The sequence below is a fragment of the Salmo salar genome, unplaced genomic scaffold (genome assembly GCF_905237065.1).
Source record: "Salmo salar unplaced genomic scaffold, Ssal_v3.1, whole genome shotgun sequence".
NCBI lineage: Eukaryota > Metazoa > Chordata > Actinopteri > Salmoniformes > Salmonidae > Salmo > Salmo salar.
In genome coordinates, this window is record NW_025548365.1 from 152,885 (window position 1) to 170,282 (window position 17,398).

The 17,398-nt window shown below is 41.9% G+C and overlaps 1 protein-coding gene across 7 annotated transcripts in view; it reads right to left on the reverse strand.

Annotated features, from left to right (window-relative positions):
• The window catches only part of LOC123723939 (uncharacterized), a 53,098-nt gene extending 36,566 nt beyond the window's left edge, over nucleotides 1-16,532 (reverse strand). For 4 of the 7 annotated variants that reach the window (XM_045712293.1, XM_045712291.1, XM_045712290.1 and 1 more), the window contains exons 1-2: nucleotides 16,314-16,532; nucleotides 11,444-11,830 (exon numbers count right to left, since the gene is read on the reverse strand). In XM_045712293.1, the coding sequence (XP_045568249.1) occupies nucleotides 11,444-11,797 (354 nt within the window). In that variant the 5' untranslated portion in view covers nucleotides 11,798-11,830; nucleotides 16,314-16,532. The remainder of the gene's footprint in view (nucleotides 1-11,443; nucleotides 11,831-16,313) is intronic. The other 3 variants (XM_045712286.1, XM_045712288.1, XM_045712287.1) reach the window with 2 other exon arrangements.
• Nucleotides 16,533-17,398: the final 866 nt, after the last annotated feature.

The window sequence follows — 17,398 nt, forward strand, 5'->3', positions numbered from 1 at the left end:
GGGGTCTAAGAGGAGAGGTTTGACTACCTCTGATCTAATAAGCTCGTGACAAGTCAGGGTGATTAGGATGGGTGTGAGGATGGGCTAAAACTGCAAGCTACAGCTCTGAGCATTGTGGGTTCAATCCTAGTGCTAGGCACAATTTTCTTAAATATATATATATTTCTTTTACCCTATCCTAAACCATAAAGCGACAATCTGTGATTGCTACATCCACGTTTTTACTTTTAAATGAATGATAGGTAGCCACTTACTCATGAGCTTAGTTCAACAGTCGAACCCCATCAGAACCCATAATATACGCTTTTTTTTTTACTTCATTCATTGTAAACAAACAATATAGGCTCAGGTTTCTGTTTTTACCAAAACAGAGGTCGGCAGACGCTTTGTTGTTTCAACTGCTGATTGGCCCTTTAAAAGGTGAAGGTACAATATATCCATTTAAAACAGCAGCCATAACATCACCAAACAGTCCATGATAACTTATTCAACTTTTATAGTGTACCTAAAAGCAGTGCAACAATGTCACCTTTTTCCCCCGGATACAAATGTGGAAAAAAAATAAATCAAGGCTTTCTATAATCTCTGAGTTACTCAACCGTTCCACAGGCACAAGGTGTACTGGGCTTTCCTGGTGCTCTCAAGGAAGAGAATAGTCAACAGTGAGAAACACAGGCAGGAGATCACTACCGGTTTCCGGACTTCTTGTAGCAGTAGAAGTATGGTTTCAACATGTTGACATGACACAGCCAGGTTTGTTTTTCTGCGCTTCGGCCTGACGTCATCACTAACGAAACCAGGACATGGTCACTCACATCGAAAGTGTGGGTTCAGGGCTTTCAATCATACCAAACTTTCATTTCTGTTTGGGCCTTCTCCAGATTCTTACTAGCAAACTCACAGGAGCGGGGACATCTGTATTGAAAAGCGTAAACCTGCTCCAACAAATTTGTTTTTGAGGTGTTGTCCTGCAACAACTTCTCTTTCAGCAAGCACAAAGGACCTCTGACGTGATATCCAAACATGAGCTCATTCAGACTGAAACTCCCACGCTGTAAATAGCACAAGAGGGACCCCTTCATCCCTGTCTTTCTCGAACTCAAAGCAGTAAGCTCTCAATGTATACTTCAAAGTTTTATTAACTCTCTCAAGAATACCAAAGCACTCTTTTCTTTTGGCAAAGGACCAACACAGTCCACCAGAACCCTGCTGAAAGGTTTGTCAAAATCAGGAATAGGATACAAAGGTGCAACCAAAACAGCTTGATTTGGTTTACCCATCCGCTGGCAAATGTAACAGGCTTTACCGTATGCCACAGCATCCTGTTACAGACCAGATACGGTCAAACATACGTCTGCCATAAAACCATTGTGAGCCAACCTCAGTATCTGTTATCGAATTGCTTTTTGGGAAAACCAAAGGGTGTGCAATGTGTGTCCCTCCACTTTGAACAATACAAAGTTTGAGTGAGGTGTCTAGGTCATGTGACCAAGGAGCTATTGAAATTATAAGTCAGAAATGGAAGGTAAAATGAATAAATGAAGTTCAAAGAAATGTAATCATTTTTGAGAACTCCACAGGGTAGGGGCATACAACACTTTGAACTTTTGAATTATTGAATTTTAAGTGATTTATATATACGTTTGGACATACCTACTCATTCAGCTTTGCACACTCTTGGCATTCTCTCAGCTAGCTTTACCTGGAATGCTTTCCCAACAGTCTTGAAGGATTTCCCACATATGCTGAGCATTTGTTGGCTGCTTTCCCTTCACTCTATGGTCCAACTCATCCCAAACCATCTCAATTGGGTTGAGGTTTGATATTGTGGAGGCCAGGTAATCTGATGCAGCATTTCATCAATCTCCTTCTTGGTCAAATAGCCCTTACAGAGCCTGGGGGTGTGTTGGGTCATTATGCTGTTGAAAACAAGTGATAGTCCATCTAAGCGCAAACCAGATAGGATGACGTATAGCTGCAGAATGCTGTGGTAGCCATGCTTGTTAAGTGTTCCTTGAATTCTAAATAAATCACAGATAGTGTCACCAGCAAAGTACCCCCACACCATCACACCTCCTCCTCCGTGAATCACGGTGGGAACCACACATGCGGAGATCATCCGTTCTCCTACTCTGCGTCTCACAAAGACACGGCGGTTGGAACCAAAAATCTCAAATTTGGACCAAAGGATAGATTTCCACCGGTCTAATGTCCATTGCTCATGTTTCTTGGCCCAAGCAAGTCTCTTCTTCTTATTGGTGTCCTTTAGTAGTGGTGTCTTTGCAGCAATTCGACCATGAAGGCCTGATTCACACAGTCTCCTCTGAACAGTTGATGTTGAGATGAGTCTGTTACTTGAACTCTGTGAAGCATTTATTTGGGATGCAATTTCTGAGGCTTTTAACTCTAATGAACTTATCCTCTGCAGCAGAGGTAACTCTGGGTCTTCCTTTCCTGTTGCAGCCCTCTTGAGAGCCAGTTTCATCATAGCGCTTGATAGTTTTTTGCAACTGCACTTGAAATTTTCCGGACTGACTGACCTTCATGTCTTGATGTAATGATGGACTGTCGTTTCTCTTTGCTTGTTTGAGCTGTTCTTGCCATAATATGGACTTGGTATTTTACCAAATAGGTCTATCTTCTGTATACAACCCCTACCTTGTCACAACACACCTGATTGGCTCAAATGCAATAAGAAGGAAAGGCACGGCACACCTGTTAATTGAAATACATTCCAGACAAAGGGTGGCTACTTTGAAAAATCTCAAATATAAAATATATTTTGGATTTGTTTAACGCTTTTATTTGGTTACTACATGATTCCATATGTGTTACTTCATAATTTTGATGTCCTCACTATTATTCTACAATGTAATAAAAATGTAAAAATAAAGAAAAACCCTTGAATGAGTAGGTATGTCCAAACTTTTGACTGGTACTGTACGTCCAACTCCTTTTCGTTGACAGGTGGGACAAGCCGGCTGTCTGACCAAGATCAAACTCCGTTGAGGGTGCAGGATAGCCTGCCTGGATTCGGAGTGTTTCCAAATCCAATTCTCTTAATCAAATGGCTGCTCACGTTCTTCTTGTTTTTCAATGTGCTCAGAACTCGTATTTTAGTTGCTCCAACTTTGCCTTTAGTTCTAACTCTCTTAGTTGTACATCTACGGAGTACTCTACCACATGTAGGAACCTTTTCATTATTCTTCCCTCTCTGGGAGGATTTCCTCCTCTACCAAAGCAGTACCAATTAACTGACTACTGCTTTTGGATCGACATGTACCACTTTGATGTCATAATGCCTTGCAATGATGAGCAGTTTCACCTTCGTACATGTATCTCCATAGTAGGATTTTCCACAAATGCTTTCCACAAAAACTTAAGGTCCATATTTTTCATTATTAGCCTGTGTGTTTATGCAACTTTCAAAATTATTTCACCAATCTTATAACCCCTCTGAGTGATTGTCAGTAACATAAACTCTACCACAAAATTGTATTTTAAACACTCAAATATCTGGGCACAGTAGAGCTTCAGAGTAGTTGATTAGAGCTCATGGGAAACAAAATCCCGGACGAGCCCCTATTTTGTTACGTTTATGGGGGTGTGCACTGAAAGTTGACTAGCAACAAGAATCTGGGACCGGGAAAGGCGGCGCACAATTGGCCTAGCGTTGTCCGGGTTAGGGAAGGGTTTGGCCAACCGGGATGTCATTTGCGCTATATCGACTCCCTGTGGCAGGCCGGGCACATGCACACTGACCTCGGTCGCCAGTTGTACGATGTTTCCTCCGACACATTGGTGAGGCTGGCTTCCAGGTTAAGCGAGCAGTTTGTCAAGAAGCAGTGCGGCTTGGCAGGGTTGTATTTCGGAGGAGTTTATGAGGCTCTCGACCTTCAGCTCTCCCAAGTTTGTACAGGAGTTGCAGCGATGGGACAAGACTGTAACTACCAATTGGGGAGAAAACTGGGTAACAAAAAAATAAAAAGAATAAAAAAGATATATCCACAGTTGCTAATAGTTACTGGTAGCTACTGTAGCTAGATGTATTGGTCCAGGGAGTAGGTTAGCTAGCCTCTAGCTTCGCCGGTAAAACTCCAATATCACAGCTAAACTCTGCATTCATCCATTATCATTCAATTCCGTTGCAGAAGAGGGAGGAGGAGAGTGGATAGTCTTTGCTATGTAGTAGCTACTGTTAACTGTGCTGTGCTCCATAGCAATTAGCACATGGAGGAAGGTGAAGATGTCCACGCCCGATGAATCAATTTTGATAAGGAACCATAGATTTGTGTTCTGAGGGTGGAACTACACAAGCATTTCCACACTACGACAGGAATTAGGTCTAAACAAAGTACCACATTATTAGTCATAATACCCATAAAACCTAGCAGTCAAACACAAAGGGGATTTTAGAAACACTTCAAATAAGGATTGTGTTTCGTGTAGACTTACTCTGTCGGTTAGCTGCTAATGTGGCTATGACACAGAACTACAAATACCTTTCTCAAGCTGCATGACACTCACCAGTGCCATGATGATCTGGACAAGACCGACAAATCAAGGCATTAACTAACTAATGTTAGCTAAATCTAGTCATTAATTAATTGGCTAAATTTGTTTAAATGTATAGTTCTGTGAACTGTCTTGGGCATGTTCTAAAATTTACACAATACCTGTTATCTAGCTAGTTAGCTAGTTAGCAACATTAGCCTGGCTACATGGCTATATTAGCCTTCTATTTGTCTAGTCATTTAAATATATAATTCATAAAAAAAATGTACCTTTCTTTGGCTTTTATTAAACAGAGGTTTAGCTTGCTAGTTGCAACCCCCTAGAGTCAATTGATGCACCGGTGCATCAATCTAAATGACTTTTTTTTAAATCCCCATCAACTTTAAGGTAGAGATGTTTTTTTTTTATTGGATGTATCTCAATCCATTGCATCCATCAGTGTCGCACTTCCACATCTGTGCTGAAGGGTGGCACAGTTAGAGCACTGTTTGTCAGACCATGAGACTTCCCTAAGGGCTTGACTTACAAGCTAATGTGACCCCACTGTGGAAAGGAGAGATTCTCCCGACTACAAAGGTTAAAACATTTTTATGGAAGTATGAAGATAGTTTTGTCCCTACCCAAAAATATGGGTTAAATGTGTAAAACATAAAACCTTGTTTCTTAGAAGTTTTTATTGATTGTCTTTTTTTGCCATTTATGAATATGTTATTCAATGCATTTCTCTGGGCTATAGTAATAAAGACGAAATTCAATATTTTGTCAATTAATTATTTTATTTTATACCTAAAGGGGTCCTAAAATTCAAATAGCTAAATGATTCATAGTATGACCATCTTAAAATAATTCCATATGTCAGTTTATAACCCCCGACTTCTTAGTCTCTAGAGAATGAACTAGCTAGCTAACTTACATGGTGAAGCTAGACGTTCTTGATAATGTTTGTTTGTGTCTGTGGGGAGGGGTTGGTAGCCTACTTGAAGTCCTACTCGACTTGTAGCTACCCTAGCCCTTTCCAGTCTGATCGGAATTTTCCACATCTTGCTGAATCATGACCTGTGCATATATGAAACATTATATATTTTGAAAGCTGAGATGATGACATACAATTGCATCCCATTAATGAAATTGTAATCAGTCAAGAAATAACACCTGTGGAAATGTGTATTTTATATGAAAATCTTTGCTTTTTACCAAACAAGTTAGAGAAAAACTATCTTCATTAGAAAGTGGCAGTTGTTTTGTAAGGACTGAAGATCTGAAATCAGAATAGAAATACATTTTACTGTGAACAAATTACAGCTGTCTTTGCGGCCAACAGTATTTGACACTCTTATCTGGATAGTATGTTAAAAACAAATCTGCACCAAAACACATTACAAATAGCATTGTCTTAAATATGATAAGGAAAGAAAAACAAGTAATTTAATATCAATGAAACAAGAACTTTATTGAAAGAATGAGGTTAGAGGAATACATTTTCTCCCTCTCCTTCCAGTCATCTACAGGATCACTGACCATGTTAAAATGCCCACAGTATTCCAGATAGTAGCTCATGTGCCTGTGTAATGTGTTATCTATGACACTGTTATGCAAGCAGACAGTATTTCAACCACAAAATATGTACCCAAGACCAACTGAAGTCTTATCAGAAACGTGTTTCATTGTTTTCTCAGCTTTTAATGTCCTAAAAAAACAGTCAACCTGACAACATTTTGACATTTTGCACAGTAGCAATCTTTCAACTGTATTGGAGTTTTTGCATTTTCTCCCCGGTCCCTAAACAAAACCGACAAATTTATCCTTGTCAACTAACGCATTAATTCTGTCAATGTAAGACATTATTCTGGAAAGCACTACTTTATTTAGTCTTGTGGGTCAACAAATTATGACAGAAGAGAAGCTGCATGTACTGTACAGTGCATTTGGAAAGTATTCTGACCCCTTCACTTTATCCACATTTTGTTACGTTACAGCCTTATTCTAAAATTGATTAAAGTATTTTTTCTCTCATCAATCTGCACACAATACACCATTATGCCACCACAATACCCCATAATGAAATAGCAAAAACAGGTTTTTAGAAATGTTTGTTAATTTATTAAAAATAAAAAAAGGAAATATATAATTTACATAAGTATTCAGACCCTTTACTCAGAACTTTGTTGAAGCACCTTTGGCAGCGATTACAGCCTTGAGTCTTCTTGGGTAAAACACTACAAGCACGGCACATCTGTATTTGGGGAGTTTCTCCCATTCTTCTCTCCAGATCCTCTCAAGCTCTGTCAGGTTGGATGGGGAGCATCGCTTCACAGATATTTTCAGGTCTCTCCAGAGATGTTCGATCGGGTTCAAGTCCGGGCTCTGGCTGCGCCACTCAAGGACATTCAGAGACTTGTCCCGAAGCAATTCCTGTGTTGTCTTGGCTCTGTGTTTAGGGTCGTTGTCCTGTTGAAGGTGAACCTTCGCCCCAGTCTGAGGCCCTGAGTGCTCTGGAGCAGGTTTTCATCAAGGATCTCTCTGTACTGTACTGTGGGACCTTATATAGACAGGTGTGTGCCTTTCCAAATCATGTCCAATCAATTGAACTTACAACAGGTGGACTCCAATCAAGTTGAAGAAACATCAAGGATGATCAATGGAAACAGGATGCACCTGAGCTCAATTTCGAGTCTCATAGCAAAGGGTCTGAATACTTATGTAAATGAGATATTTCTGTTTTCATTTTTTATACATTGGCAACATAAAAAAATACTATTTTCACTTTGTAATCATGGGATAGGCAAAATGTTTATTTAATACATTTTAGAACAAGGCTGTAACGAAACAAGATGCTTAAAAAGTGAAAGGGTCTGAATACTTTCCGAATGCATTGTATCTAACCATATTTGACAAACAGATGGCCTACCAAATGTCAGAAGTTATAATATGGCCTAACAAATGTTGGAGGGCATTGTGTCAAGAAGCAGTGTGGCTTGGCTGGGTTGTGTTTCGGAGGATGGATGGCTCTCGACCTTCGCCTCTCCCGAGTCCGTACGGGAGTTGCAGCGATGGGACAAGACTGTAACTACCAATTAGATAACATGAAATTGGGGAGAAAAATGGGTAAACAAAATAAATACAAATAACTAAAACTGGCCAACTACCCCAGTAGAGGGGGGTCTTTAAAACTTTGGTTAGCCAGCACCTTTGATCTCCATCCAGGAGGGCAAGTCATGACAGCCAGGACCAGCCTTTCAAAGTACTACATGGCTACAGATGTGAGTGCCACGGGTCGGTAGTCATTTAGGCAGGTAGACTTAGTGTTCTTGGGCACAGGGACTATGGTGGTCTGCTTGAAACATGTTGGTATTACAGACTCAGACAAGGAGAGTTTGAAAATGTCTGTGACGACACTTGCCAGTTGGTCAGCGCATGCTCAGAGTACACGTGATGGTAATCCATCTGGCCCTGCGGCCTTGTGAATGTTGACCTGTTTAAAGGTCTTACTCACATCGGCTACGAGAGCGTGATCACACAGTTGTTCGAAACTGATGCTGATGCTCTGATACATGTTTCAGTATTACTCGCCTCGTAATTTAGCTCATCTGGTAGACTCGTGTCACTGGGGAGCTCGCGGCTGTGCTTCCCTTTGTAGTCTGTAATAGTGTGCATGCCCTGCCACATCCGATGAGCGTCGGTAGCCAGTGTAGTACGATTCGATCTTAGTCCTGTATTGATGCTTTGCCTTTTTGATGGTTCGTCGGAGGGCATAGCAGGATTTCTAATAAGCTTCCGGGTTAGAGTCCCACTCCTTGAAAGCGGCAGCTCTACCCTTTAGCTCACTGCAGATGTTGCCTGCAATCCATGGATTCTGGTTAGGGTATGTACAGTCACTGTAGGGACGACGTCATCGATGCACTTATTGACAAAGCCAGTGACTGATGTGGTGTACTCCTCAATGCCATTGGAAGAATCCCGGAATATATTCCAGTCTGTGCTAGCAAAACAGTCCTGTAGCTTAGCATCTGCTTTATCTTACCACTTTTTTATTGACCGAGTCTCTGGTACTTCCTGCTTTCATTTTTGATTGTAAGCAGGAATCAAGAGGATAGAATTATGGTCAGATTTTCCAAATGGAGGGAGAGTTTTGTATGCGTCTCTGTGTGTGGAGTAAAGGTGGTCTAGAAATGTTTCCCCTCTGGTTGCACATTTAACACGCCGGTAGAAATTAGGTAAAGCGGATTTAAGTTTCCCTGCATTAAAGTCCCCGGCCACTAGGAGCACCGCCTCTGGATGAGCATTTTCCTGTTTGTTTATGGCTGCATACAGCTCACTGAGTGAGGCCTTAGCGCCAGCATCGGTTTGTGGTGGTAAATAGATAGCTACGGAAAATATAAATGAACACTCTTGGTAGATAGTGTGGTCTACAGCTTATCATGAGATACTCTACCTCAGGCGAGCAAAACCTTGAGACTTCCTCAGATATCATGCACCAGCTGTTGTTTACAAATATACATAGACCGGCACACCTTGTCTTACCAGAGGCTGCTGTTCTATCTAGCCGATACAGTATATAACCCGCCAGCTGTATGTTATTCATGTCGTTTTTCAGCCACGACTCGGTGAAACATAAGATATTATAGTTTTTAATGTCCCGGTGGTAGGATATACGTGCTTGTAGTTCATCCACTTCATTATCCAGCGATTGTACGTTGGCCAAGAGTACCGATGACAAAGGCAGATTAGCCACTCATCGCCGGATCCTTACAAGGCACCCTGATCTCCTTCTGCGATATCTCCGTCTCTTTCTCCTGCTAATGACGGGGATGAGGGCCTTGTCTGGAGTAAATCCCTCTTGTCTGACTCATTAAAGAAAAAAAATGTTTCCAGTTCAAGGTGAGTAATCGATGTCCTGATGTCCAGAAGCTCTTTTCGTTCCTAAGAGACTGTAGCAGCAACATTATTTACAAAATATGTTACAAACAATGCGAAAAAACAAACACAATAGCACGGTTGGTTAAGAGCCCATAAAACGGCAGCCATCCCCTCCGGCGCCATTAGAACCTTCACCCATTTTCCCCATGTTGCTTCCATCACTTGTTCTTCTCCAGATTTGATAACATCTAGAATCAAAAACAAGTTTTATAAGTGTTGTGGTGTACAGTTGTTTAGGGTTGTGCGGTATCCAGATTATCATACCATTTCTATTCCATACCAGGGTATACGGTATTACCGGAAGTGCACACAAGGGGCAATTAGCATTTTCCAATCTGAGATTAAATAGAGCTGGATAGGGAATAGAGCCAGGGAAAGCCTACATGAAACACAGACCTTGTTTGAAGTGGTTCTTAAAATCCCCTATAGGAAAAATTGATGGTGAAAAAACTATTGGAACAATTTCCGTGTTAGACAGCTAGGTTTTAAGGGAATTATGACGCGTCCACTTAGGCATCTCTGCCTCTGACGTAAAAACATTTTTGGCTTCCACACAAAATTACTTCTTTATTTATTTTTGTGATGGGATGATTGATACTCCAACATTCTGATGCAGTTTTCAAAGCACTACTGATTCAATATAATGTACTGATGCTTATATCAAAGTAACAATACAATGTGATGATGACGTTCGAAGCTTCAGACATCAGACTACCATCTGACAGGTGTCGGAACTCGGAACTGATGCACTGCGACATCTGCTGGAAGCTTTTTGTTTTTATCTAGATATTTTACCTTCTTAGCAGGTGGAAAGATCAACAAGATCTCACAGTCTCACCTCAGAATTAGATGTTCATCCATGTTTCACAAACAACACATTTCCAAATTGTTCCAAACGTCAAATTTCTAAGTTTTGAAGCTCAGGTCGAGTCAAGTTCTTAATTTTGGCCGCTGGTTCAAACTAGGTGAACAATATGCCAATGTGTCCTTCAGCAAGGCACTTGACCCTATTTGCTCCTGTAAGTCACTTTGGATAAGAGCGTCCGCTAAATGACTCAAATGTAAATCGGGTCCCTCTCCTATCATTGCCCATATAAAAACATTTTCCAACTAATTAATCACTGTCAGAACCTATAGGGTTCTGATTTATACCTGGATAGGTAACCAGATTTAAAAAAAGCTCTGGGCCCCAGCGAAAAAAACAATTTCCTCCACCACTCTGGGACCTGTGGTGCCACCTCTGCATCAGGGCATCATCGTCCCAGAAATCGTTGCATTCGGTTGGGTGGGGGGGATTGTGAAAGGATGCAGTTTGGCATAAAAAAACAACAATTGATTTGACCACTCGAAACCCAAAATTAGGGACTTGTGACTTGACTCGACCTGAGCTGTGGAACTTGGCACTTTACTTGAGACTTGCCCATTATTACTTTGGACTTGAAGGTTAAGACTTGAGACTTGCTCATGATTTTTGCAAAATTGTGACTAGGTTCCATCTCTGCGGTGCAGTGCGTGCTTTGCATCGAGCTTTGTGCCTAGCCTGCGCAACCTGTAATTTCCGTGAATCTGATTGGTCAAGACACAGAACACAACGCACAGAATCTGCAGCACTCCAATATTGTGAGCGAGATGACAAATCAAGTCATACAGCTCAAGTCCTAGTTAAGTCAAGAGTCATACAGTAGATGCTCAAGTCGATTGGCAAGTCACAAAATGTGCAACTCGAGTAGTACTCAAGTCCAAGTCACATGACTCGAGTCCACATCTCTGTCCATTTGTATGCTTCCCATCCTTAAAGTTTCCTTTTTTGCATAATTTTACTTTCATTTTTGTACACCAGCTTCAAAATAGGATATTTTTGGTTATTACAAAGATGGTACACTGATGCTCTACACTATACATTGCTTGCTAGGTCACATAAACAAGTTTTAATTAGCAAAACTAAAATAACATAACACATTACAGGAACATGCTTACCACTGAGGATGTAAATTATGTAAGTGTGTCTTACCATCTCTGCCTCCTTATCCTTGTCAATGTTTTCACGTAATACTTCCTCTGCTGGGCATTTCTTGTCAAGGTGTTCACCTAATACCTCCTCTGCTGGGCCTTTCTTGTCAAGGTATTCACCTAATACCTCCTCTGCTGGGCCTTTCTTGTCAAGGTGTTCACCTAATACCTCCTCTGCTGGGCCTTTCTTGTCAAGGTGTTCACCTAATACCTCCTCTGCTGGGCCTTTCTTGTCAAGGTGTTCACCTAATACCTCCTCTGCTGGGCCTTTCTTGTCAAGGTGTTCACCTAATACCTCCTCTACTGGGCCTTTCTTGTCAAGGTGTTTAACATCTCTGCAACATCGACTTCCCATGAGATGCCAGATGTTACTCCCTTGAGGGGTGCCCTGTTCCGAAGAGACACATGACATGTAAAACTTCTCAAATCGGCTGAGACGCACCACACATTCCTTCTGATCCTCAGAAGTACAAAAATATCGAAACAAGCCCGCCTTTCGTGATCCTCACACCCTTCACTTTACCCAGTACTCTCTCCACAATTGTGATATCTGAAATAGATTTTTTAAGATTGGTAATCCGATCAGCTGCTCCTCATTATCAAACTGTACTCCTACAAGATACTGTAAGAAGGGATATTCTCAGCACTGTACTCTACCTTGCTCCGTTTTCCATTCTTTTGGACAATAGTCCAATTGTCCTTGATTCCACCACCATTAGATTCAAGATCCACATCAGCTTCCGCCATCTTTCATTGACCTTTGCAAAGCATCCGTTCCGCAGTATACCTTTGAAAACCATTGAAAACTACACGCAGAAAAGTCGTGCTATTTGTATTTGAGCATAGATGGGTTAGCTGACAAAGTTTAGAAAATGATGTGCACGCTTCCATGGGGCAGAAGTCAGCGTGTTGTTGTGTTTCTGGATGGCCAAATTACCAGCAAGAATGACAAGAATCTTCCATGTGGAGAATCGTAAGTGACTCATTTCAGCTCATTTCATCTTGTTATTGATACTATGTCTTATTTTGAGGGGTTTTGATGAAGACATGCAATGCTAAAATTCACTAGCTAAGCAACAACTGTAATGATGTATTTGAGGGGAAACAAGTGCTTTCTTTGCAAATGGACACTGCTCAAAAAATAAAGGGAACACTGAAACAACACAATGTAACTCCAAGTCAATCACACTTCTGTGAAATCAAACTGTCCACTTAGGAAGCAACACTGATTGACAATAAATGTCACATGCTGTTGTGCAAATGGAATAGACAACAGGTGGAAATTATAGGCAATTAGCAAGACACCCCCAATAAAGGAGTGGTTCTGCAGGTGGGGACCACAGACCACTTCTCAGTTCCTATGCTTCCTGGCTGATGTTTTGGTCACTTTTGAATGCTGGCGGTGCTTTCACTCTAGTGGTAGCATGAGACGGAGTCTACAACCCACACAAGAGGCTCAGGTAGTGCAGCTCATCCAGGATGGCACATCAATGCGAGCTGTGGCAAGAAGGTTTGCTGTGTCTGTCAGCGTAGTGTCCAGAGCATGGAGACGCTACCAGGAGACAGGCCAGTACATCAGGAGACTTGGAGGAGGCCGTAGGAGGGCAACAACCCAGCAGCAGGACCGCTACCTCCGCCTTTGTGCAAGGAGGAGCAGGAGAAGCACTGCCAAAATGACCTCCAGCAGGCCACAAATGTGCATGTGTCTGCTCAAACGGTCAGAAACAGACTCCATGAGGGTGGTATGAGGGCCCGACGTCCACAGGTGGGGGTTGTGCTTACAGCCCAACACCGTGCAGGACGTTTGGCATTTGCCAGAGAACACCAAGATTGGCAAATTCGCCACTGGCGCCCTGTGCTCTTTACAGATGTAAGCAGGTTCACACTGAGCACATGTGACAGACGTGACAGAGTCTGGAGACGCCGTGGAGAACGTTCTGCTGCCTGCAACATCCTCCAGCATGACCGGTTTGGCGGTGGGTCAGTCATGGTGTGGGGTGGCAATTCTTTGGGGGGCCGCACAGCCCTCCATGTGCTCGCCAGAGGTAGCCTGACTGCCATTAGGTACCGAGATGAGATCCTCAGACCCCTTGTGAGACCATATGCTGGTGCGGTTGGCCCTGGGTTCCTCCTAATGCAAGACAATGCTAGACCTCATGTGGCTGGAGCGTGTCAGCAGTTCCTGCAAGAGGAAGGCATTGATGCTATGGACTGGCCCGCCCATTCCCCAGACCTGAATCCAATTGAGCACATCTGGGACATCATATCTCGCTCCATCCACCAACGCCACGTTGCACCACAGACTGTCCAGGAGTTGGCGCTTGCTTTAGTCCAGGTCTGGGAGGAGATCCCTCAGGAGACCATCCGCCACCTCATCAGGAGCATGCCCAGGCGTTGTAGGGAGGTCATACAGGCACGTGGAGGCCACACACACTAGTGAGCCTCATTTTGACTTGTTTTAAGGACATTACATCAAAGTTGGATCAGCCTGTAGTGTGGTTTTCCCCTTTAATTTTGAGTGTGACTCCAAATCCAGACCTCCATGGGTTGATAAATTGGATTTCCATTGATTATTTTTGTGTGATTTTGTTGTCAGCACATTCAACTATGTAAAGAAAAAAGTATTTAATAAGATTATTTCTTTCATTCAGATCTAGGATGTGTTGTTTAAGTGTTCCCTTTATTTTTGGAGCAGTATATTTATGTTTTCAATAATCATTGGAGACCAAATATAGCATACTTGTTGTCAACAATCTAAACCAACCCCGTCTGTTTTGCGCCATGGTTTTAACGAGTCAGTTTTGTTGCTAAACAACCAACCCACCTGTATGATTGGCCAATCAAACACCACTATGCTACCGCAAGCCACAACATCTGGAGCAGTACAGCTACTGACAGAACAATGAGACAGATGTTTCACTGGACGTTTCAATGTGAAGCGTCCGCTTGGCGTTCCACTCACTACCAAATATAGTAGTGAGAGGAAGCCCATTGGCCGGAGGTGGGAAAAGATGGAAGGGGATGGATTTTAGCAGACATTCTGCTCATTTGGAGTATAGATATGGGTATCAAATCAAATTTTATTAGTCACATGCGCCGAATACAACAGGTGTAGACCTTACAGTGAAATGTTTACTTATAAGCCCCTAACCAACAATGCAGTTTAAAAAAATAAGAATAAGAAATAAAAGTAACAAGTAATTAAAGAGCAGCAGTGAAATAACAATAGCGAGACTACATAAAGGGGGTACCGGTGCGGTTCAATGTGCGGGGGCACCGGTTACTCGAGGTAATGGAGGTAATGTGTACATGTAGGTAGAGTTATTAAAGTGACTATGCATAGATAATAACAGAGAGTAGCAGCGGTGTAAAAGGGGGGGGCAGTGCAAATAGTCTGGATAGCCATTTGATTAGATGTTCAGGAGTCTTATGGCTTGGGGGTAGCAGCTGTGTGGAAGCCTCTTGGAACTAGACTTGGCACTCCTGTACAGCTTGCAGTGCGGTAGCAGAGAGAACACTCTATGACTAGGGTGGCTGGAGTCTTTGACAATTTTTAGGGACTTCCTCTGACATCGCCTGGTATATAGAGGTCGTGGATGGCAGGAAGCTTGGCCTCAGTGATGTACTGGGCCATACGCACTACCCTCTGTAGTGCCTTGCGGTCGGAGCCTGAGCAAAGGCAAAGGGTGGCTATTTGAAGAATCTCAAATATAAAATATATTTTGATTTGTTTAACAAACATGAACACCACACAAGGGTTATCACTTTTTTGTCCCTACATTTTGCCTAAGAACACAGCCATGAATAAAGAATGGCACCAACGCATCCTCCAAGAGCAACTTCTCCCAACCATCCAGGAACAGTTTGGTGATGAACAATGCCTTTTCCAGCATGATGGAGCACCTTGCCATAAGGCAAAAGTGATAACTAAGTGGCTCGGGGAACAAAACATCTATATTTTGGGTCCAGACCTTAATCCCATTGAGAACTTGTGGTCAATCCCCAAGAGGCGGGTGGACAAACAAAAACCCACAAATTCTGACAAACTCCAAGCATTGATTATGCAAGAATGGGCTGCCATCAGTCAGGATGTGGCCCAGAAGTTAATTGACAGCATGCCAGGTCGGAATGCAGAGGTCTTGAAAAAGAGGAGTCAACACTGCAAATATTGACTCTTTGCATCAACTTCATGTAATTGTCAATAAAATCCTTTGACACTTATGAAATGCTTGAAATTATACTTCAGTATTCCATAGTAATATCTGACAAAAATATCTAAAGACACTGAAGAAGCAAACTTTGTGGAAATTAATATTTGTGTCATTCTCAAAACTTTTGGCCACGACTGTACATACAGTTGAAGTCGGAAATGTACATACACTTAGGTTGAGTCATTGAAACTCGTTTTTCAACAACTCCACAAATTTCTTGTTAACCTGTTGGGGCTAGGGGGCAGTATTGAGAATTTTGAAAAAAATATGTGCCCATTTTTAACTGCCTCCTACACCAACTCAGAAGCTAGGATACAAAATATAGTTTTGGCAAGTCGGTTAGGACATCTACTTTGTGCATGACACAAGTAACTTTTCCAACAATTGTTTACAATTTACACATTCTTTGATTTCTGAACCTATATACATTTTACGGACACAGTATATTTTACATGCGTTCTCTTGTTGTTATTAGTCCCACCCTTCATCTCTACTCAAGCCTCCCATCTATATCTTAACACCATCCAGCTTTGTAAAAAATAAATTACATATAGCCTTTACAAAAGTCATACTTAATTTTATGTCAATTTAGAAAAACAAAACACCCATTTATTGTATCAGGCTTGTGTCTTGTAATAGTGACTATATAGATGTCCTTACCTGCTTGCTGAGTTGGGTATCTGGAGTTGTATGTCTACAAGTGGAGCTACAGCTGATGTTTTATAGCGATGTGGGTACTAGTTGTACTTCATGAAGTGACAGGTCACCCTTAGCTTGAAGGCTTACCCTTTCTAGACAGTCAGGTGATTTCTTGTTAATCACAGAGGTTGTTCCAGTCTGTCTCGTTCAGGTGCAGGAACAGTTGCCCCACCCTTGCATGCCGCATGCCTCACCTGCAACAACTTCAGGGATTCCTGTTTTTCCACAAGGCTGTTGACAACCAAAGCAACTGTGACTGTTGTTGTTTAACAAAGCAGTCAACCTATTTCCTGTAGTCTCAAACTGATTAAACGTTTTGTTTAATGTAATAAAGTTGACTTTTAATATATTCTTCAGATGGAGAACATGTATTAAATCATGTAAAAATAATGCCATTCAAATAAATTGACTCACCCACATACAGTGGGGTCTAGAATTATTGGGTCCCTTGATAAAATTTAGCAGAAAATACTATTTTAAAAAATCATACAAATACTGAGCTATATTGTATGCAACAAAATATATATATATATTTTATACTAGTACAATTTACGATCTAGTATGATCTTAATTAAAAAGATAGGGGTCCAAATAATTGGATCCCTTGTATAACGACGCAGGGCGAGACCCAGATGCAGACACCGGAGGCAGATGGTTCGAGTTGCTGATATTTATTAAGAAGCAGAACAAGAGAAAACAAGGATGTCGTCAAAGTAGACAAGGGGCAGGCAAGAGGCAGGTCGAGGACAAGCAGAAGTTCATAAAGCAGGCGAGAGTCCAAAAGGTACAGGGCGGCAGGCAGGCTCGAGGTCAGGCAAGGCTAATTGTTCAGGCAGGCGACCACAGTGTCAAGGCAGTCAAAGTGTCAGAACCTAGGAGGACTACAAAAACAGAGACTATGAAATCCAGGAGCCCGGAAAAACACGCTGGTTGACTTGACAAGACAAGACGAACTGGCCACAGACAAACAGAAAACACAGGTATAAATACACTGAGGATAATGGGGAAGATGGGTGACACCTGGAGGGGGTTGGAGACAAGCACAA